The following is a 23,977-nucleotide window of genomic DNA, read 5'->3' as shown; positions in this document are numbered from 1 at the left end:
AGAGAAATCCACTTGAGATATTTCATGTCTGAAAGAAGTTGGAGCTAATGTTCACTAGAAGAAAGAGTTCTGTGGTTGCTATAGTGGCAAGCATCTCAATGGTAAAGATCAAGTCACCTGGTTTAAAAGAACTGTAATATCACATGTTCTGAAGCATGGCATAGTTCATCCTCTTTGTTCCTACAAAAGAATTTTGTTGTGTTCTCGTAATTACAATGTATAAGACAACAGCATGAAATCTGGTAGCAATCATTCTGTGTTCTAGTTTAGCTCACTGTTTTCTTTGAAGGAGCTAACTTGAGTTTGAATGTTTCATGTGTGTATTTAAAGGTTTCGAACAGACAATTTGTTCTGTGCCTTTCAAAAAATGGGAATTGAGTGATTGTATTTGTTTGTTTGCACATTTTCCACGGGGACACGAAGTTCTTCACCCTTCAAGGTGTCCTATTTTTGTATATGCCACACTTCAGAGCATAAGTAATTGGTGTCTTTTATAAATTTTATATTCCTCAGAGCTTTTAAGCATAGATTAACGTTGATGGAAAACAGTGAGCTTTTCAAGAACTTTCCCTAGATTTTTCCTGAGGATCCAGATTGCCAGTTTTCCATCAGAAGAGGGTTGGCCAGAAGAGACAGGGAGGTGATTGTCCTTGTCTGCTCTGTTCTTGTGAGGCCCCATCTGGAGTATTGTGTCCAGGTCTGGAGCCCCGAGTACAAAAAAGACAGGGAGCCATTGGAGAGGGTCCAGAGGAGAGCCACAAAGATGATCAGATGACTGGAGCACCTCCCCCATGAGGACAGGCTGAGGGAGCTGGGCTTGTTTAGCCTGGAGAAAAGAAGGCTGTGGGGTGACCTCACTGCAGCCTTTCAGTACCTAAAGGGAGCCCACAAACAGGAGGGGAATCAACTCTTTGAAAGGATTGATAACTGCAGAACAAGGGGAAATGGTTTTAAGTTGAGGGAAGGAAGATTTAGGTTGGATGTCAGGGGAAAGTTCTTTACAGAGAGAGTGGTGAGGTGCTGGAACAGGCTGCCCAGAGAGGTTGTGGATGTCCTGTCCCTGGAGGTGTTCAAGGCCAGATTGGATGGGGCCCTGGGCAGCCTGGTCTAGTATTAAATGTGCAGGTTGGTGGCCCTGCAAGTGGCAAGGGGGTTGGAGCTTCATGATCCTTGAGGTCCCTTCCAACCCTGGCCATTCTGTGATTCCGTGATTCTGCCTTTGTGTCATGAATCTTAGCTGTAGTGTTAGAGCTTATCACTACTTTCAAAGAGGACAAGATTGGAAATTAAAAATCTGGGGTCTTTTTTTGTTTATTTTTCTTATAAGAGGTAATTAAGATGGGTGGAACAGGGAGGGTCTTTTTTTTTATTTTTCTGCTTGTTCTGGTTTCGAGCTTTTAATTTTAGCAGAAACAACCTTGTTACAGTGCAAATACTCAAATTCTGGTAGAGACTGTGGCTTTGTATCTATACAGTAGACTGTACAATATACTGTACAGTATCTGGAGTATTGTGTCCACTTCTGGGTTCCCCAGTACAAAAAAGACAGGGATCTCTTGGAAAGAGTCCAGCGGAGGGCCACAAAAATGGTGAGGGGCCTGGAGCATCTCTCCTATGAAGAAAGGCTGAGTGAACTGGGTCTGTTCAGCCTTGAGAAGAGAAGACTAAGAGGGGACCTGATCCAGGTCTATAAATATCTAAGGTGTGGGGGGCAGAATGGCGAGGCCAGACTCTTTTCAGTGGTGAGTGGAGACAGGACAAGGGGAAACGGCTGGAAACTGCAGCATAGGAAGTTCCGCACAAACATGCGCAAGAACTTCTTTACAGTGAGGTGACGGAGCACTGGAACAGGCTGCCCAGGGAGGTGGTGGAGTCTCCTTCTCTGGAGATGTTCAAGACCTGCCTGGATGCCTACCTGTGCGACCTGCTGTAGGGAACCTGCTTTGGCAGGGGGGGTTGGACTCGATGATCTCTGGAGGTCCCTTCCAACACCTACAATTCTGTGATTCAGTAGCATCAATGTAAAAACTTCATGTCAAGAGAAAAAAAAGCATTTACAGTACCGAGATGGGGTATGCAGAAAAGCTGCTGGGGACAGAAATCTTTGCTGCTTTTCGTGCAACTGTACGTATGCATTTATGTATGTATATACACATGAAAATGTGAAAACCTTCCCTTTCCTTACTTTGATTGCCATCAGTGGAAATGATGATCTCCTTTCCAGTCTAGTCACTGCTTGACTAATCTGAGTATCATGAAGTGACACCTAAAATTCAAATGTGATGTTTTTTATACTTGCAACTTTTTGTTTGTTTGTTTAAAAAAAAAAAATAATAAAAAAAAAAAAAGCATTTTAAAATTCAGATGGCAATAGGGGGTGTAAAACTTTTTTTTTAAGGTATGTCAATTTACCGAAAGTCGAAATTTGAACAAAAAGTTCTTGAAAAAAGTGCTTATATAAAGCTTTTACCCATCTGATAAAATTAGTGATTAATTGAGGAATGATTAAATGATTCAGGCTTAAATTTTTGTAGTCTTTGTAATATAATAACCATGTATCCCATATTTTTACAAGGTTAGGCTGTTAATTCATTGGCCCAATCAAGAACTGTAGCAAATCTACTCTGAGCTTTCCTTCTGTTTCAGCTGATTTGCCATGAGCTGCATATACAAGTTTGTACATTTTATGCAAATAAATAAATATGAGGGAGGGGGATAAAAGGCTTTATGAATCACTCACTGAAGTAAAATCTCAGAGAGGAGCAGACAGATTTCCTTTTTGAAGGTAGATAAGCATGTGCAACTCACTTGAGATTTGACAGTTGACTATTTTGGTTAAAGTAAGTTGCACTCAATCTTTTTAAAATGAATTTTTCAATCTACTGTGTAGTCGTTACAGTCCAACTCGTTAGCCATAGAAACTAACAGTGGGATTTGTTCTTTATTTTCTTTTAGATATATTTTACAAACTCCTGCATTATAACAGAGGGAAAAATTTTCAAAACTAGCTTAGTACAGTAGTTTAGTACATTACTAAGTACACATCAATTACTTAGTACATTATTGAGTGCAGCATTCATTTTTTTGTTGCTTTCAGAAACAGTTCAATTTAGTTCATGCAGAAGCCATTTCCATCTTACTGAATGGGGAAATAAGTGCTTTGCATTCTTTGACACCCATTAATGAGTCCATTAAACCCTGTTCTTGGATCTATTTCTTTCCCACCCCTTGCCCCACACCCTTATCATTCTCTTTCTTTCACTTTTTAGCCTCTGATACTTCCTCATCTTCTTTCTCAAGAGCAGAGTCTCCTCTCCAAGTGTTTGTGTCTCCTCATCTTCCTCATCCTAAATCAGATACCTTTGTCTGGCCCCATGCAGCCTCTCCATGCTGTGACCAAGTTCCTGAGCCCTGTTCACCTTCTCACTGTAAACTGGTTTTCTCTACCTGATGGATGTGTTTGTGCTGTATTTTTCTGATAATCTTCATAACTGGTAAACCATGTTTAAAATAATCTAAGCTTCAACAGAGTGTGAGTAAAATCTGGCCTTTCAGATGCAGGTCATTTAATACAGAATGGATTTTAAGAGTTTGTCCTGAACAGACTCTTTTATTGGTCCCCAAAGATGAAAAGTTACAGACCATATTCTGTTCTCTTGACTGCTACAGAAAATGGTAGGTGTTTCGTAGAAGAGGCTATTGGTCATTACTGCATTGTATTGGAGCTGTAATTATTTTCATTACTGGCATCATGTGTCCAACAAATCTGTTAATTCAAAGAATTTCCGTGTTATCTTAAAGATATCTAGATCCTTGATGTTAAAGCCTTTAAGTAATTGCTTACACACCTTCCCTGAAACTTCACATGAAGGAAAAAAATGCTTTGAATACCAGCATATATTTTCATAGTGCAGGTTGGATTTATTGAAACAATTCAGAGGCAGTGGAGTAGTGAAAATCAGCATTTTGCTTTCCCAAATCAATAGCTCTTCATTGAAGTGATACAACTTTAAACATGCTGTAAAATTAATTCACGCATTTAAATACAAACTGTAGAGTCAAACTGCCAGAGCATTGTTCAAATGGGAGCATAAAATTAAATTAGTCTTCCATTTATTTTTTAATTTGTTATTATTTCTTTTAAATTGTGCTTCACTCATTGATTTATGCAGAGCACTGTGTTACATTACTGCAGTTACTAATCCAGTCTTATGAAGTTCACTTTTGATACTAGCTTGTAACTTGTATTATGTCAAAGATATTAATTCCTAGCAAAACCTAGGGAATAAATCTTTCACTCATTTTAGTAGCTGACTTAAGATTCGAATTTTGAAAACACTACCTTATAGATAAGCCTATGACTGGAAATTCAGGAGAGCACGTCCTTTAGACTTCAGGAACCGTGTCCTAGAAAAGTTTGATTAAGTCTGACTCTTCTTGAAGCAGTTGAATGGCTGATTAATTTCTATCACACTTTTGAGTGCTGTTGAGTTGGACTTGCTGAGGCCTTCTCTAGAAATAGTACAGATAACATTAAATTGCATGTTCTTTGCAGTGCTACAATAAACATTACTCAAGAATGGCGGCAAATGGAATGAATGTAGAAGTTCATGCACATATACCATTATGGAGAGCCAAGTCTTCCATTTTAGATTAAAGCTACCTCGTCCTCAGGGAAAGAAGCTTCCAACGTACACAAGAAATAGCGGAACCATGAAAAAACAGATATTGGAGTCCTTTGTATAGTGTAAATAATATATGAAAGTCAAAGCCCTCTATCTTTGAATAAGTAAAAGTTTAGAAATTTGCCTAGATTTTCATACTTTCTACTATAGGTAACAGGACTGAAAGTCTCATGTTCTCTTAGTTCTTTTTTTCTTCCCTCCTGGTGAAAGAGCAAATAAAACTCTTTATGTTAACTTGACATTCGATTTCTGTTGAACAGGAACGTGATTTTAAGGATGTAGCAAAGGTTCTATGAAAATATTTATGGTACATAATAATATCCTTTTTTATTCTTTTTTTTTTTTTTTGTCATTTGGATCCCTGTAAACATGATTTACAGTTTGAAGATTATTGGAAATCCTCTGGCTTTCTTGGAGTTTGTGGTTTTTTGCCAATTTATTGTCTTATTTATCTCCTTTTTAGCTTGGATTTTAATTTGTGGTTTGATCTATTCAAAGGCAATCCATCAGATGCTTACTTTCATGGTTTTTACTCCCTTTTTTCAGTTTGTAAGTAGTATTACTCTGAAGTTCTATTAATTTCTTAAGGACTTAAATCACCTTTTCCTTCACCACAAAGCATACATGTTTTGTCCATCAGTAGTAGAAGTTAATAGTGTGTTAGGAAGGCTGATGCTTTTTGCTCATTCAGTCACCCTATGGGCTGTGAACTTACAAGATCTGAATGCACTTGACTAACATTTGCATTTAATAATTAAAGAGGCAGTATTTATTTCTAGAGGACTGCAAATAAAGATATTTTAGGAGAGTTTTGTATAACACAATGGCCAGCTGCCAGTATGTTGTACTACAGATTTTTTGCCACAGCTATTCCTAAGGAGCATGTTGGTCTAAAAGGACACGTTGCAACTTTTGTCATGAGTCATAATATACTACTACTTTCTCTTGAACAAGTTTTGCTTGTAGAATAGATCTCTTAAGTGTATGCTTTAAAATAGAGAAGTGATACAAACAAGCCGAATTAGAGAAAATTGAGAGTATGGATCAATAAAAATAATTTCTGCTTTAACCCAGGTGCAAAAACAACATTCTTTCCTTCTAACCAGTTATATTATAAGGCTGTACATTTGGCCTTGGATAGTAAAGTTTAAATTTGTTTGCGTTAAAAAAGATAAGAAGAGATGTAAAACAGCATGTTTGATGGTGACAAATCACGAGGTGTGTTTTTCAGAGAGCTGGAAGAATACTCTGTAAATGACATTGTCCATACTTCCCTACCTCCATGTGCATACTGCATATCTCCATGTATAACCATATTGAAAGCTAGATTAGTAATTCTTTATTGTGAAAGGTATCTAAGACACATAATTAATTTGATAGGAAAAAAAAAAATGTTGACTAAACCTGCCAATTTGTTATATTGAATGAATCATTTCAGTGTTGTTTTCATCCTGCAGAAGGTGCTGCCTCTTTCTGCTTTCTGTTTTTGCTTCGTTTAGCACAGTTCTCACTATGCCTCACCACTAATGTTCCTACTGGCAGCTTTGCGTGAATATGTAGTTGACCGTCACATGTTTTTTTTCCTCCTCATTCCTGCATGAGCATTGCTGTTGAAGCATTTTTTCCTTTATATAAATGCTGAAATGTTGATTGAAAACATGATAAATGTAAAATTGTTTTGCTATGTACTTTTGTGATATAAAAAGAAATCCTTTTTTGGTATTCTTGTCACTTGTTATGAATCTGTTTCATGAAAGATGTCATCCATGTTGTTTTCTTTTATTCATTCTCAGATGGCAAATTTGATGCAAATTGATGTAGTGGTAGTGATTCTCCAAGTTCTGATTGAGTCTATATCTTAGTTCATATCCTTTAGGCAACATGGTGAAGAATTTCTGGGGGAATGGCCAAGGAAAGAACAGAAAAAGTCAAGACGCGCTTTCTGTTTACATTGTGAGACTTATAGTTGATATTTAAAAGATCAGTTTCATGCAGACTTTCCTATATTTATCTTGAGAAAAGCCTAAAGAGAAGTGAATTGAGCACTTCGGTGTTCATGGAAATTGAACTGTAGGAGTATCTTGGAAAACAAAGGGTTCCATGTGAGACTGCTTTACTTCTTGATTAAATTTTGTTTGTACAAGTCTGTTGGCAAGAAGGGTTTATGATATTGAATTGAAACATTCACATAAACAGGTATTCACATATAGGTAGCACGTATTATGCTAGTGTGGTGAGCAGAAATTCTGTGAATTCTGGCTAAATGTTACAGGAAGCTTTTTGGTTTAGAAACATTCTGTCCCATTTTGCAATGTGCCATGTAATTGTTATTTCCTATCTCAGTCAGTAAATAATTTAAATGATGTATGCTAGATTTTGCTAAGACAATCCCTGTTTCACCATTTTCCCATTTAGTGTAAGTAAGCCTCAAGGCTTGAAAGTGAATAGATGGGATCAATTTTGGTGCTATACTTACTGATTTCACACCTTATTCTTTTGCGTCCCAAAAGAGACACGCTGCTGCCTGTGGTTTTTTGTTGTTGTTGTTGTTGTTTTAAGGGATTTTTTTTTCTTTATTCTTAAGTGTCATGCTGTAATAGCAGGTTTAGAAGATGTCTTGGAAGATCAAGAATTTTGTGTGCTTCTAAGATATGGTGAGGTTTCAAACAAGAGATATCTATTGAGCATTTGAAGGAAGATACAGCTAAGTGAGTTATAGCTATTGTAGTGAAGATATGCTTGAAAATATGAACCGAGATAAGAATAATACAGGTAAGGTTGGGAAGGGAGAGAACTTACGACAAAGCCATCGGGCAGCCCAGGGAACTGCCAGCATATTGAAGCCTCAAGCACACTTTAAGCTTCACTTTTTACCTCACAAACCTCTATATGTCCTCATCACTTCTAATTGAAGCTTTTAGCACACAGGAGATGATTTCAGGTGATCTTTGGTTATGTACAGAATGAAGACTCATTCACTGTCTTTTTAATACGCAGAGTTAGAAATAAGTCAGATGTTGCCTAATTGTGGCAACGTTAAAGAAGCATTCATGAGTTTCTTGGTTAGAGCTATTAATATGGGTGCAGTGTACCTGAAAGATGCCTAAATTGGGCACTGTGAAAAGACTGTGATTACTTTATTTTTTTAAGTAAAATATATTTATTTTAAATATATATTTTTTAAATTATTTTATTTCAAATTTTTTATTTTATTTAACAAAAGAAAATAAAGGTGCAAAGTTGTGATAAAAGGTGAGTGACTGTTCTTATTAGACATACAAGGCTGATCTGGAAGTCAGCTGTCCTTTTGGAAACTGTATAGCCATATGCCTGATGACTTTTAACAGCCACTGCAAGGAAGATTTTTAAAGAAACAAAATAAATCACAAGCATTGGTGCTTTTGTGCTGTTTAAAGTATTTAAGTTTTTGAGGCTTTTAAATAAGACTAAAGCATGGTGGATTTCAGAGGCTGGATTTTCCAAATACCTCTGTGGAATGTTACATCATTACTTTGTATTCTGCTTAAAATATGGTTTTCAAACTTAAGCTAAAATAAATCTCTTATTTAGGATGTTGTTTAGAGATGACTTAAATTTAGCTGGTCTTGCTGAATAATCTGCAATCTAAGTTTCTAAAAAGTTAAGTTACTTGGCACATGTTGAATTTTAGATTGTTAAATGTTCACGGTGAATATATAATACATCTTTATATCAGCTGTATTAATTTAGTGAAAGCTGAGAGGTAAATATTTTTAGTGGCTTGATTGAGACTCCTGAAGCCTAATACTGGGACATTAATCTCACCCACTTCCATCCCTCTTCCATGTGATCAGGGCTGCCTCCCACCAGATGAGGCTGCCCAGGGCTCCATCCAACTTGGCTCTGATGCCTCCAGGGGTGCAGTGTCCACAGCTTCTCTGGACACCCTGTAACCCCTTTTCATAACAAGCTACTTTAATGACACTTTATGAAATAAATCTCATAGAAATATATATGCATATTTTTTCATTAAGAGACTTTTTTTATTCTGCTATAAATTCCAGTTAATTACCATAGAAAATATTTGGTATCCATTCCATTTTAACTGTGGCGTAGGTGGAGAAACTTTCATAGCATGGCTTCTCATAGAAATTTTATCACACTATTGTTCTTTCTATGTAGAAATTGATATGCAACAAGTTATAATAATGTAGTACCATTTATCTTTTATGGTTAAATAAATACTGGATACCTAAAATGTAGCAGCACTTGTGGTCTGATTAGTAGCCAGAGTCCATGCCTTAGATTACAGAAAATGTAGGTCTTTTTTAATAATAAATTGAACACTTGCTTCTCAGAAGGAAGGGATTAGAAGATGATATCCTTTCCACCAGCAAATCACACCTTAAAACAAACCAACAAACAAACAAACAAACTGCTAAATTGTGAAGAGACTCCTTTGCTATGAGTTGCACTGGAGGTGTAGCAGGTGGCAGGCTGCAGTGGCATGCATTTACAGACACGGAGGGGAGACTAGAGTTTATTTATGGTACCTTTAGTTGATGCTTCTTTTCAAATATGCTCCACATGCTTCTTTAGACTTAAGTCTTTAGACTTAGACTTCCATTTTGCCTTTCTTTGGAAGCCTTTAAGATAAGATATACAGAAACCTCAGTGAATATTCAGGGATGCAGACTACAGTGCGAATTCTCTCATTAACCAGCAGAGGAAAGCAAACTCCATAGCCAGATACTCTTTCAGGTCTCTGGCAATTCCTTGTTCAAAACAGCCTAAGAAATACTGTTATGTCCTGTGCTGGTTTTCCCTTGTTTTTGTCAGTTCAGGGAAACATGATGTGTGCTTTTAGACAAAATTTCCCTTCCAACTAATTTGTGTACTAGAACTCCTACTTTTCTAATCTGCTGGTATCTTGTCGCACATAAGAATGCGTGCTTCATGTGGGAACCTTCTCAGAAAACCTGTGATAACAAGAGTGAAGTTTTTATTTATTGTTTGACTGTTAGTGCTGAGCTTGTGGGAGATGTGCCTTCGATCTGTACAGGATTCAGGACTTTCATTGAGTTACCTGCCATTGTTGACCATTACAGATATGTGACTGAGCTTAGAAGACTTCTTACCAGATTCAATATGGAATATTTTACTTCCATTATTTATTAACTAGGGCCTGGTCAATCTGAGATTTTGTAAGTTGTAATCATAAAACAAGAGGTGCATTAACGGTTAGATGACAAAGAGCATAGCTTAAAAAAAAAAACATGGTTTTGATTTGAAAAAAAAAAAAAAAAGCAACTTTTTTATATCAAAACTAAGAATACTGTCAGTAACTGGATATACAAAGTACCATTGTCATTAGGTAATTTCTTGTCCTAGGAGATTTTGCATTTCCAATACTTGGAAAAAGGTAATATTTGCCAGTAATGTTCTAATCTCACTTGTAAATGCTTTGTATTAAGGGAATTACCCAAAGCAACTTTGGGTATGTTCTTCCTGCAAGGGGTTTTTTACCAGAAGGCATTTCAATTCAGTCGTCCTGAATAGCTGAGGTTTACATTCAGAACGGTTTAATTGTGTATTTGTGCTGGGGTTTGTTGTGATCATCTTGTATATTTTAATTCTTTTTCTAATGCTATTATTAGTCTTAAAATAGTCATCTAATTGCACTCTATGGAAAGACATAGCAATTACTAACATCAAAGTGCATGTAGCTAACTGAAGATTACAGTGTTACGATACCATCACAAGCCTTTTTTTGGATCATAGGTTGCGATAAAAGAGACAATGAGTTTAACAGAGAATATCCAGAGCAGCAACACAAATATGTTGTCGGGTGTGTTTTTAGCATAGAATCCTATGGAACAGTATAAAAGCTTTTGTAACAGGGAAAATTAACCTGCCATTTTGAAAAATTCTCCGCAATGACACATGTAAATTGAACATAAAGGGCTTTGGGGAAAAACCTGTTATGAAAAGGCTTATGATTAAATGTTTTATGCAGCATGTTTGACTTCTATTCTTTTTCTGATATGTAATTTTTCAAAATTACTTGTACAGGTTCGATCCATGCGACTTCAATAGCAGCTTCCAGAGTGGAGCAGGCGCTGTCTGAAGTTGCTTCATCTCTGCAAAGCAGTGCCCCTAAACAAGGTCCCCTGCATCCTTGGATGACGCTAGCTCAAATATGGCTTCATGCAGGTACCATGAAAGAAAAATATTTCTTGTTCTTTCCCATCTCATTTATTGCTAACTCTGTATGTGTCAGGAAAAAAAAAAGGTAGCAGCCTTTTACTGTAAAGCAACTTGTCCACTGCAGCTGTGGCAGCTGCTCAGCTCTCTTCTTTCTGGCTTCATTGATGTGAAAGACCCAGTATTTGTGTCTGAATGTCCCTTGATCTCCAGTGGGTTTGTTACTGTTACACTGCTTCCAGGCTCAGGCTACAGGGTAAGTCAGTATCACAAGTGACTGTTGGATAAACTTTTAATCAGATAATGATGCTGCAGTGTATGTATTTTACACTGTTACCAATGTTACACTATTACTGTGCATTTGTTTTGATTGATACTCGCAGCAGAAAAGTGTTACTCAGAAATCAATCAGCAGTTGTTCTTTTTATTTAATTCTGCTCTCAGACTCGAGCATTTTTCAGTGACAGAACTATTTTTTCATTATATTCACTGCATACTGTATAGCCGTGATATATTTCCTATCATGTTTACTGTGAATGGTAACCATGTGTTAAAAACACTCCAAGATATATTTCATCTTGTTATATGTGTTGCTAAGCTTTCTGTTGGGAAGAGTTGTATATTATTTTCCAAAGTGCTGGAGTTCAAATCATTTGGGAATTACTTTTAATAAGAAATGCTCTTGTTTACATTCTAGATACAGTACTGCATTTCTTGGCATTTTAATTTACATGTTTTGCATTAACAATTCTTTTATGTGAAGGTCATTACAGAGCAATGGCTCCCAGTTGTTAATTACTGTTTCAGGGGAAAAAAAACTCCAGATGCCAACAGGAGATTGGGGAGAACAATGATTGTGATTGATAACTGACCTCATTTGGGGAGGGAATGTTCCTCCAAGGCCACACAGACTAAAAACAGGACGGGGCTTACCAAGGCATGCTGTAGTCACCTGCCTTGCATCATGGCCTTTCTGATTGTAAATATTTATAAACCAACACAGATAGCCATCTACAGTAACTCTTAGCATCTGCAATGCTGTAATCCCTAATCTTTCCACAGAGTTCATTCCATTCAGTCCACACAAATGACTGCTGCTGTTTCCTCCAGAAGGGATGCTCTTTGTTGATTTCTTTGTAGTCTGCAGCTTGGTCTTCGGCTGCGTTGCACAGTTCACTTTCCTCTCTTAAAAATTCCTATCTGTGTGAGCATGGTCCGTAGGCTATAGTCTCATCCCAGCAGGAGGAAGCGTAGGTGAGAAGTGGGAGTGAAGTGTGGAGCAGAGCAAAATAAATACTAAAGATCCAGAGGAAGGACACAGCAAAGTGTAAAGAGTGCCCTAACTCTTTGTCTGTAGAGATTAATGAAAGGAAAAAAGCAAACAAGCAAAAATCAAGCAGGAAATGAAGGACAGTTGCTGTCAGTCTTCAGAGAAGTTTTCTTTCTTGTAGAAACATTCACTCAGAGTAAAGTTTATTCCAAAAAGCACCATACAAAGCAGATAAAGGTATCTTCATCTGTGTATACGGGATATTTTCATAGAAAGCCGCCATAAGAATACTTAACACCTAGCCTGCAACACACATTCTTTAAATAAAAATGAAGACTTACCATTGGGAAATTGCTTGCTTTTTGAAAATCATGCCATGCTTACTGTTTGGCTTCCTGCATAGATATGTATTGTTTTACTTCTTAATGGAGAAAAAAAATCTTTAATGTGCTTTTTTTCTTTTTTTTTTCTTTTTTTTTTTTTTTTTAATGAGGATGTTGGGTTATAGAGACATGAAGAAGTTATACCTGAATAGCAGGTATGACAAGATAAGTTTTAGAGGCATGTATTTACCTGAACTATTATATGCAATGGGGAGGGAGAGAAAATATTTTTTCATATTGATCTGAACTGTCATTCCAGTTGTCATGAGTATAAATGAATGTGGCATTCAGTCTGAAGAAGTTGATTTTGCAGACAGTAACTGGCTTTAGATTTCTCATCTTGTGTTTACAAATGAACTCCTTCAGCCTTTCATCTCTGGGCAGACAATGTAAAAGCAGAAGTTCAGACTTATTTTAAATATGAAAGCAAAACAAAACTTTTGCAATTAGTGCATTCTTCAGTGTAATGATATTAGAAACAGATCCGACCCTAAATTACCAATGGCTGTGATGGTTGCTCTGAGAAATGCGTCAAGACTGAACTCAGCAATGCTGTGGAGCTTGACTGAAAAGTAGATTGTTTTGCCGGTAAAATAGAAGCATAATGCTGGAAGGGTTTGAGCTCAGAGGGGCTTGAGGACATTCTCTGAGTGTAGAGGGCAGACGCTGAGAAGTGGAATGTCAGCCTTGGCATCTGGTTTCTCGTCAAACTGTTTCTCTTCTCTGAAATTTTCCTATGGAGTCACCTGGCACTGTCAGTTTTCTGCAACTGATTTATTTGAAATTACCATGTTGTTCTGTAACTTTTTTCTCAGCTTGAAGTAATTTCTATTTTAAATAAACTGCTCTGTATTTTAAGGCATGTACTTTGTCTTGTATACATCACATGAAATTATCCTGAAAGAAACAGCTCCGGATGCAGAAATTTCTCAGATTAACTCTTATGCTTAATAGCTAGCCAGAAGTTCCACATTCTATTCATTCTTTCATAGTTTTCCAATGCTCCCTAGGATTTAAGGTACTGTATAGGAGAAGGCCAGTGTATACTCTGGCAGAATCATAGCAGCATAACATGAAGTACCTTTGTACAGAAGGGAATTATTTAAATAATTACATTTTAGGGAGACTTTTTAATAATTGTCAAGTTACTGTGCTATATTGCAGAGCAGTATCTTTATAAGCAGTGTTGTAACCTGCACTGGCTAGTGTGAAAAGCCCGAGTTGCTTCCCTACTTGTATCCTCTCAAGGAACACAAAGTTCCAATTGCAGTCTGTTAAATTAGCCAAACAATGTGTATTTTTTACTTTCCAGTTGTTGTGGTAGCAGATAAAAATGACTTAAGTAGATGATTAATTTCTGCATGTTATTTGCTGATTTTTATAGCTTTTACTCAGCACCTTTTATAGACTGTTCCAGTAGGTCTCTGTGCATGCCTCGTGTTATGCTTCTGCTTCCTTCTCCTTTACCTTACAACTGAAAGTATGAACCACAGATCTCATAAGTGCTCATAAGTGCTTTCGGGGTGGTGTTGAATAAGCTGCTTGTTGTTGTTTTGTTTTTGTGGGTTTTTTTGTCTTAAATCAATCACAACATATAAATTACATTTTTCCTAACAGTATTTTCATTGGCAAGTTGGGAGTGTTTATTTTAAAGTGTTTCAAGTCTGATACTGGAGAAGAAACAATAAAACAAGGAGAGGCCAAGTGGATTGCACTACAATAATATAGTGTATTCTATTCCCACTAAAATCTTGTTCATTTTGTAGTAATACTGACAGGCAGATTTTGGAAAAGCACTTCAGAAATGAACCACTCAGAGCTTTAAATATATATACAGATATATACATAAGTATATATAAAACAAAAGCAAATAACAACAATGAAACAACCTCACAGTAGAATTCACATTTTATTCTCAGATTATGGCAACAACTTCAATTTTGGAGTCTACCAACAGTTAGAATAGTAAAATCCAAGGAAAAATGGATTTCTCCCAGCATTAGCTTTTGATTTCCAAATTTTATATTTTCATTATCTTCCAGATTTGCTATTTTCCAGTTATGTAGTGCCATCTCTGACTAAATCTGGTTCCATTTCTGGATCTGCAGTTTTGTGGGTTAGTTATTCAGAGTAGTTGAGAGATTTTTCCATGAAAAAGAATTTTATTAAATTGCTTTTGAAAATGCACTGCATTCATCCATATGTCCACGTGGATATACTATTTATGCTAGGTAGAATGCATTCCGCGAAATCACTGAGTCATTCAAGCAACAAAAAAAGAGTGCTCTTGTGGTAAAAATGTCTCTTCTTCATCACCAGGATCAGGTCTCCAAGTGAAAAATAGTAATTATTCCAGCAACTCTACAGATACCAGTGAGAAGCAAGGAAATGAATAGGACTTTTAATCTAATACTGCAAGTCTGTTTCTTGTTAGTCGTTGTTATAAATGGGTTATGATTTTAAATATTAACAAATAGAAATATGTATGTACGCTGATGTTAGCAAGAGATAAAATAAAAACATATCGCATGGAGGTGATACACTGTACTGTACTGAAGTTGACTGATAACAGATACCAACTAGCAAATCTGTTTGATGCAGTTATCTCAGAAGGAAGCTCCTTCAAAGGCAGACCAGCATCAACCCCAGCCAGAGGTTTGGCACAACTCAAAATCCACTCCTGTGGTGTGAAATACTGATCTCACAGCCTTTAACCCAAGATGGACACCCTACACTGGGCAGTGAAAGAAGTGTGTCCTGAATAGGGGGAGCTGGCCTCACTGTTCTAATGAATATTTTCATTTAATTCTTAATATCTAAGACTTCTTTTGTACAGTGTGATACAATAGAATGCAGTCATACAATTTGAGGCTCGGGTTTTTTTGGGTCTGTACTATGATGGAAGAAATGTATATCTTAACTCAGAAGCAGTCTGATTCAGACAAATGTCAAGCTATCCCATGCTTTCTTCAGGAGTGATTTATGTTAAATTAAATACACCTTTTGTATCTATGAGATTTGAACAAAGTTCTGTCAGAGTGCTGAATAAGCGTTTCACAGTTTTGCCACCTTAGCTAGGAAACATTTCTCATCAAATGCATTGTATTTCTTTAAAAAGATTTTTGTTCTGAAATAGGATGCTGAACCAGACTTGACATATAATGATTGGTAATTGGAGCAATTGCTATTTCTTTCTTAATGGCTGATATGGAATTCGGAAAAGCCCATTATTAGTACCGTGTTCTTACGTTCTGTGAGGATCTCTGTAGTTTTGTGTTGGGCTTACTGTTCTTTAATTATATCAGAATACTGCAGCACTCATGTTTAAAAATAAAGTAAAAAACCACAGACTTCATTTAAAAATAACCACAAAGAGTTTAAAAAAGACCACAGAGGGTTTTCTGGTGTTTAAAGCAGCCATTTAAAACAATTTATGTAATAGTTTCTTGTAAGCTGAAAAATTTCTTGAGGAAAATGGCCTTTGCCTGTTATGAAACAATACGTACAGACAAAGCACTTGTTAACTCATCTGGTCATGGTATGATGATGCAGGAATCATTCATTGGTCTTCACTCTTTCCTTCCACAGCTGAAGTCTACATAGGAATTGGGAAGCCTGCTGAGGCCACTGCATGCACCCAGGAAGCAGCTAATCTCTTCCCGATGTCTCACTATGTGCTTTACATGAGAGGTCAGGTGGCTGAACTTCGTGGAAATATTGATGAAGCCAAACGCTGGTATGAAGAGGCCTTATCTATTAGTCCTACTCATGTGAAAAGCATGCAGCGGCTGGTAAGTCTTGAGTTCATATTGGTAGATTCTTCTGTTGCCACTAGTGATATTGGATTGGGAAACCCTAACAAACTTGGTATGGCTACCACATAGCTTATATGAGTTGCATATCTAATTAGAACCTGTACTCTTATTATCAAAATACATGGGTCACTCTGAAAGTGATGCCTCCTATTTATTTCCATTTTCAATTCCAATTCAATTATCTACAGCAGATACAAAGAGCACAATGATACTTCTTGGTAGAACAAATTCCCAACTATAAAAAACTACTTTTAACACAGTCACCACCAATTAGCTGTGTATTTTTGCCAGTAGTGAGCAAAAGCTTTCATGCCATTGTCATAAAAATCTGTACCAGCGGAGGTGATCTTCTGTCACCACTACTGGAACACACCACCCACTGCTTCACTATGTTTAATCCACTGTTTAACCTCCATAAACATTCAACTAGCATAAATGAATATCAGTGGGTATAATTTTGTATAATTCTTCTGTGTGGAGGAACACCCCTTTGCTTCCCACGTGCTCCCATGTCAGATGCTGTTTTGTCAGACTGCCCCTCTGCTGCCATTGATCACATGGCAATGAAAAGTAATGGAATGTTGGTGGGAAAGTTCAGCCTCTACTGCTGTACCACCAACATTCACCTCTGACGTTATGGGCAAACATAATAGAGCATTGTTAATAATGCAGTGAAGCATTACTTTTGGAGCAGCCTCATAGTTTTGAGAACAATCTTTTCTGGCTTTTTATTCTTTTCTCTGTGCATTGAGCATGAAAAGGATCTGGAGACTGTGAGTATTTACATCCTAACAGGCTGCAGGAAAGAGAAATTATTTGCATCTACCTAATATTCATAGAATCATAGATATTGGGGCCATTAGGAAATAAAAGTGGATTGTATCAGAAAAATTAGGCATTGTGGTCGAGAGGGAAGACCTGTCATTCTAATTCTAGTCTAAAAGTGGGATTCTTCACATGAGGCAATGTACACCTTCAAGCTATGTGATTTCTTAGATCTTTGAATTGTAGGAATCTATCATGTCCTCAAAAAAATGTATATCTTTAATTACAAAGGTGCCATCTCCAGTATGACTGTACATGTTTGTTTATATAATTTTATACACACTCACACATTTATTCTTACTCCATTAGGACAGTTTCTCTTTCATCCAGCAAAGCAGCATCTCTTGCTCAACGTTTTTGTTGAGTGGGATAAGCTGGTTTGTGCCTAGGCACTTATGAATTATTCACAGAAATTTCTCATACATCCCCAAGGGGAACATAGGAGACAAAAGATCAGATAGGAAGGCAGTGCAGATGAAGTTTTTTGTTTCACTTTTTCAGCTATATATGAGCCTACTAACAAATGCTGAGAGGTTAATTTTTCTCAAGAAAGCAAAACCTGAACCAGTCAACCTTAAACCAGTGTAGTACAGTGAAAATGAAGGCTTACATTTTTATGAGTAGCTTTTGCTCCTCTCTGAATCCACCTCGTAATAAAAAGTCTGCAAGCACTCATTACTCTATTAGCTCTGTGAGAGACTTGAGAAACTAAAAATACTGTTTTTTTAAACTGGAATATCTTCTTATTGTCTTTTCAATTTGGGACAAATACATGCAGTCTGGAAGAAGTCTATTCGCTTAAATAAATTGAATTCTTTTTAAGCATTATCATAATTCTAAATCTTGCTTTTAAAAGCTTTTACTGTTTCTCTAGACATTTTCTGTATTAAGATATTATTCTAAATCTATGCTGAGAGATTTATGCTGCTTAGATACAAATATTAGAGATGTACACTTTTAAAAATACCAGTTTGTGTCATTCAGTGTAGAGAGAAGTACAGGAATTGTTCTTATCTGCTGACAATTACAGAAATATTTTGAGGAAGACATTTACACTGTTTACTGTTGCAGTGCTTGTGTGCAGTGCTACTGTTTCAGTGTACCACTTATCTTAGAGCTTAAGTTTGTGTAACAAGCTGTATTTATTTATTTATTGTTTGACAAATACCAGTTATAGGCCATAATGGCTTAATTTATAAAATACGATAAGAAGGAAATGAGACGAATGGATGGTGCAGGAAGTTCTCACTACATGGCCTAAATCTTCAAGTTGCATACTTGAAATAGTTAAAACTTGGATCCAGTTTTTATGATTTCTTTTTCTTCTAATTACAATTTTAGAATGATTGTCACCTGATACTTGGTTCAATTTAAATTGAGAATTTTTTGATGTTAACGTGGTTCTTTGATTTGAGATACTCTGTATAGTTGGCCAGAGGAGAAAAATAATTGCTTTTTGGGAATATACACAATTTCTCCTTTTGCAGTCTCCTTTTAATGGTACATTACTCTGGCTTAGGATAATGAACTGAACTTGGGATGATAAATAAAACTTATAAGCTTTACTGTTTTCCAGTGCAACTTTCTTGATTCTAACTCTGTTTAGTCTACTGAGAAAGCTTCGTCATCAACTGATAGAAGGATGCTTTAATTGATATAATCTCACTTCTGGAGTGTAGCAGGGTTCCTACAGCACACTATTCTGATTCTGGCTAGATTAATTCAGACATTGGTCCTTCTGCAGGATGTGAGTTAAGTGCTATGTTGCTTGCTGGTTTCTCCATCCTTCCCAACATACCCAAGAATGAAGCAATCTGAGTCACCACCTGAAACCTCAGATCTGATCAAAATTTGTCTCATAAATGAAACCATTTACTAGTTGTTAACAGATATTTATTTATTTTGTCTTCTGATTCACTTGGCTTTTTAGCTACTGTCTTTAATGTCCATTGATAGTATTTCTGAAATTTGCAAAGCATTGATAACCTCTTTCAAAGTTTGACTTAATTCATGGAATTTTTTTTGGATCTAGTAATCTATAAGCTAGATAAAACATCTTGAATTGGTGAGAATGGTAAGATCATCTTACAAAAAAGATCACATTGCTTATAAAAATGAAAGTGTCAGTGAATTAGAAACAAGTTTCTAGGAAAAGAGGAATTCTAACTGGTTTAGAATAAGAAATGGAGGAGTAAGAAAAACAGGAGGGATGAGCAATGGTGTGGAAATTGAAGCTGTTAAGAGTGGGGGAAAGTGTTTCCTTGGTGAACAGTAATGATACAATGGAAGGTGTAGAAAGAGAGGTTAACTCTTGCTAATATTTGCCTTTTTAGTGAAGTGCCTAAGACATCATGACACAGAGTTGTGGGAATGTGATTCTTGTTTAGCTGTGTTACGTGCTCACTTAAACTTACTGGAAAATCGCATTGTTTGGATTATGTTACGTAAGGCATGATGTATTCTAACAGAAACCTGGCTGCAGGGGGCAGTGTGTTTGTGTTCATGCTCCTCTTTCAGTCTCTTCCAAAGTGTGCTTCCAATTCAGCCAGTTGAATAACAGGAACTAGTTATTTCAAAGGGAAATGTTGTTAAAATTCTCTTTAGTTGCTTCTGCATCTAAATTATTCCTCATACAGTTAATGTTTATATCCATATATTCATTAACTGCATTCTGTTACACAGTTTTCATCTTGTTCTCAGATGCAATTTTTTTTTTTACCATTTGTCATTAATTAAAATCTTCTCAAAGCCTGGGACTATGCCAGCTTGCTATTGGACTTCTAATCTAAACCTAACTCTTGCAAGATGTAAAGACTAAAGCAGCAACATCAGTATCACTTAAGTGTACTTCTTAGAGTGTGGCAGCAATGCACTTGAAGAAATGCAGCCTCCTTTCCTGTTTTTAAGGGTTGTAGAAGAAACTCTGAAACAGAACAAAGCTGTGTTAAAAAGGTTTGAAATACTTCAGTTTGTGTTCTGGGTTTCAAACAACTCTTTATGAAACCCACTGAAATTTAAAATGTGTTAAATGACGAAACTGAAAAATGATGTTTCACACTTCAACTGAATGTCACACATATTTGGTTGTTACCTGCCTGATTTTGGCAAAGAATTTCTTTGAGCAACTTTCTCTATTCTCCCTATCCTTTATCATCACCTCCAGATTTCTGCCTTACTGCTGCCTTCCTGCTTTTGTCACTGTTTTCCTCCCTTGTGAAAAAGGAATAAACAGACTTTTATCTCCAGTAGTCAGAGTGCTGTTGTGGAAAGTAGCCCTTACTCATGACGTCTGAGAAGTCCTGAAACAGACCATCATTCAGTAGTGCCTGAAATGGCAATTAATATTTCGACTCATTGTCCAGGAAACAAATCTCTGTATTCTCTCTTGGGCTGAAAAATTCTTAGGTAAATGCAGCTTTTACATGAAATCATTTTTCTGGCACCTGTATATCATTTTAATCCCAGAATTTGTTTTCAATATTGACTAATTCATCTTAGCACTTTCCAGTTAATCCTATTAGTAGCTTAGTTTCTAAGAGCAGAAAACTGAAACAGAAAGAGAGAAATTACTTATCCAAAATTACTCATGTAGAAATTAGTTTAAAAAAAAAAACACCTTAAAGATTATGTTCTTCACTCCACACTGTTAAAGTTCTCTTTAATTATATGTGTCAGGTCTCTTAAAGATGCCTTATGCTAACTATATGCACTTTACATCTCAATTACAAGTACGTTGTTATTATTGATTTCTCTCTTGCTTTTTTTTCAACCCCAAAATACTTTGTCTGAAAGAAAGCAAGCAGTAGGTATGGATTACACATGTTTATGAGTCTGAAGGATGCTGTGCTGCCTGAAAGAAAGAAAAACTGCAGAGGATGGTAAAGATGTGTACTCAGACCCCCTTTGAAGGAATCAGGAGAGTTTAAGAACAGAAAAACAGAACACTACCACCTGAAGTATTTTTTTTTTCCTTTGGGGAAATACTCTGTTCTACTAAGGACTTTATTTGGGAAATGCTCACTGAAACATATGATTTTCAGTGTAAAGCTACTATACTATAAAAATGGTGGTTAGTCTGTATAGACTTGTCTCAAGCACATTGTGCTGGGTCCTGTGGGTAGTTTGGGTTGTAATTGATCATGATAGAGCTAAATGCTAATGCTGAATCTTAGTGTTCATTCATCTTCTTTTTAACTGCATCTTTATGCATGTAATGGTTGAAGAAGAATGAGACAAGGTTTGAAAAAAGAAGAAATGATTTCTCTGTGACAAAATGATGGGAACATTTGTTTGTGGACATATTCTTTTAACAGTCTTCCAAATACTCAAGGCTTCCCTTTACATTACCACTGGTAAAAACCTATGAAACATAGCTTTTGATTTTTCCACCCTGAATTACACAGTAAATCAGCAGTAATGGAAGGAAGGTGCAAAGATCACTATCTTTCTTAACACTCTTCAGTCATCTTACATGCATATCTAATATACACATGTATGTATACATATATTCTGTACTACAAACCTGCCTTCCTATTATTTTGAATATGTTCTACTGTCTTTACAGTGTGAAAGTCTGGTGCTGCCTGGCCATATGCCGTGTTGTCTGTTGGTTACCATTTTGTAAGCATTGCAAGCACCCCGTGATCCATAAAATTGGCCTTTTTTTGTGACAGCTAGTTAGTTGACAGTGATGCCATTTTGTTGTTGACAGCCTGGTATTTTTACATGCTTGGTTTCACAGCAATTTAGATACTAGAGCTTTAATGATATGTGTTTGGGTTTTTTGTTGGTGATTTTTTTTTGAAGCATACTACAGGAATGGCCAGTTGATTCCAAAATGTTGCCAGTTATGCTTTGAGTTATCTTCTCATTGCACAGATTGTTCATGTGATGTAGCTGGGGAATGTCCATATAAAAATGTCAATCGCTAAACACCACAAATGAAAAGTCTCAGTTTGGAAACTTCACAAATTAAATTTTGGAGCTTCCAGATCTATCCTGATCATTTTCTCATGGGAAGTTTCAAGGGTAGCCTAACGATCTACATTGATGTCTCAGTAGACAAAGCTATGTCAAATATTACAGCTTAACATTGTAACTTAACATATTTTTACCACAGTTTTACATGGAAGGTACCTCACTGTTTCACAGTACCCGGTAGAGATGATGAACATACCAGCAAGCTGTTAAAAACATCACAATATAATGAAAAATTTACTTTTCAAGTTTTTCTGTGGGTTTTAAAATAATTCTTACTGATACCTTTCCAAAGTCCTTCCATTTCCTTACCTTGCAAATATCTGATTGTTTCAAAATTATGGTCACTTGGGCTTTGTTGATATCCAGTGTAATCTTTGTTCTTTCTCCCATACCTTTTGTTGATTTACAGATGACATAAGAGGATGGAGAAGAGATAAAACAACAGTTTTTAACTTGTGGAAAAAAGGACCAAGTAAGACTCATAGGATAGAATTAAAATGTCAGTAGTCTCTAGATCCACTAAATATGGCCAGGAGACCTTGTGTCATTGAAGTACTAACAGCTGCTTGTGGTATTTATGTTTTTTGTGTTTAAACAAAGAAAGAATAAAGTAGAAATAAGTGAAGGTCTGGAAGAATTTGAAAAAGTGTGCTACACTCTATTACCTCTATAGTCTCTTGCATCCCTTCTCATGGGTACTTGATGGCGCCTTTTTGCATAGATCTCAGAACTGCTGTTTTTATTTTTTCTTTGCAACTGCTTTTTGGTATGAGAATTGCTTTGCAAAACACTTTTTAAATTAGGTCGTTTTGCTGAAGTATGAGCTGGGCTAATTATGGTTATTTTGCTTCCCTGGTCATTTATGTACTTATTGAATATATTAAAGTATTACTTTACGGCTGGAGCTGAGAACTTGCACAGCAAGAAGCTGCCTGGCACCTGGTACATGTGGCTCACTTGCCTTTAGTCTCTAAGGACTTTTGCTTGTAGTCAACAGCTGGCAACTAATGACATAATTTCTTATCATTTATAAATACTTTTATTTTGGGAGCAATATAGAGGATATGAAATGGGCTGAAGAGAGCAACTAAAGTCAATTTTAAAAAGAGAATGAAAAGAATTTTATTTTCCCCTTCCCAAGAAAGATTCTGTTGCAGAACTCTGTAGGTAAGATTTCACCAACTGCAGAAAAATATGCAAGATATGAAATCATTTTCACGTCTTTTCTTTTCTCAGCATTACTTTGCATACTGGTGAAATGGAATTAAATTCTACCATCAACTGTAATCTGAATGAGAGGTGTAGCACTTCTGTCAAAGCATCTGGGACTTAGCTCTTTAGTCAAGTCTCTCATTACTGTGAAACTGCATGGGAGATCGCTATAAATTTTGCTATAAATCTCTTGCAGTTCTCAGGTGCATTTCAATAGACTGATGAAATCACCTTATGCTTTTTGCTTTACATCTATCTCTGAGAGCCTTGACTTATTTTGGCATAAGCCATAGTCAAAGCAGACTGTTCTAAAGAGAACCAAAAGATACCTAGTCAATGACGATGAATTTTTATTTCTGACTGGGAGCTGTGACTGCTTGTCTGTAAAAATGCTTTATCTTGTACTCCTCAAGCAGAAACTGGCCCACCTTAGTACAAAACTAGAGATCTAGAAGCAACTGTCCCTCAAGAAATTTTTTTTAATGTTTCCTTTTGGCTAGGGTTGTCTCAAGCAGCAGCATTGACAGATAAGTTATCTAATAAGTTATCTAATAAGTTATTTATAGTAAAGATGGCTCTACTATCAACTTGCTAGCCAGTTTTTTTTATTTCTTTTTTTTCTTT

At 36.3% G+C, this 23,977-nt stretch overlaps 1 protein-coding gene across 6 annotated transcripts in view; it reads left to right on the top strand.

Moving 5' to 3' along the window:
• The window catches only part of TTC7B (tetratricopeptide repeat domain 7B), a 122,011-nt gene that overhangs the window by 81,952 nt on the left and 16,082 nt on the right, over positions 1-23,977 (top strand). For 4 of the 6 annotated variants that reach the window (XM_048947981.1, XM_048947985.1, XM_048947984.1 and 1 more), the window contains 3 exons: positions 5,184-5,234; positions 10,737-10,877; positions 16,110-16,312. In XM_048947981.1, the coding sequence (XP_048803938.1) occupies positions 5,184-5,234; positions 10,737-10,877; positions 16,110-16,312 (395 nt within the window). Of the gene's footprint in view, positions 1-3,269; positions 3,429-5,183; positions 5,235-10,736; positions 10,878-16,109; positions 16,313-23,977 lie in introns of all 6 variants that reach the window. The other 2 variants (XM_048947986.1, XM_048947982.1) reach the window with 2 other exon arrangements.

Source organism: Lagopus muta, chromosome 6, assembly GCF_023343835.1.
Source record: "Lagopus muta isolate bLagMut1 chromosome 6, bLagMut1 primary, whole genome shotgun sequence".
Lineage (NCBI taxonomy): Eukaryota > Metazoa > Chordata > Aves > Galliformes > Phasianidae > Lagopus > Lagopus muta.
Note: the sequence above shows the minus strand (reverse complement) of the source record. Positions and strands in the feature narration are given on the sequence as shown.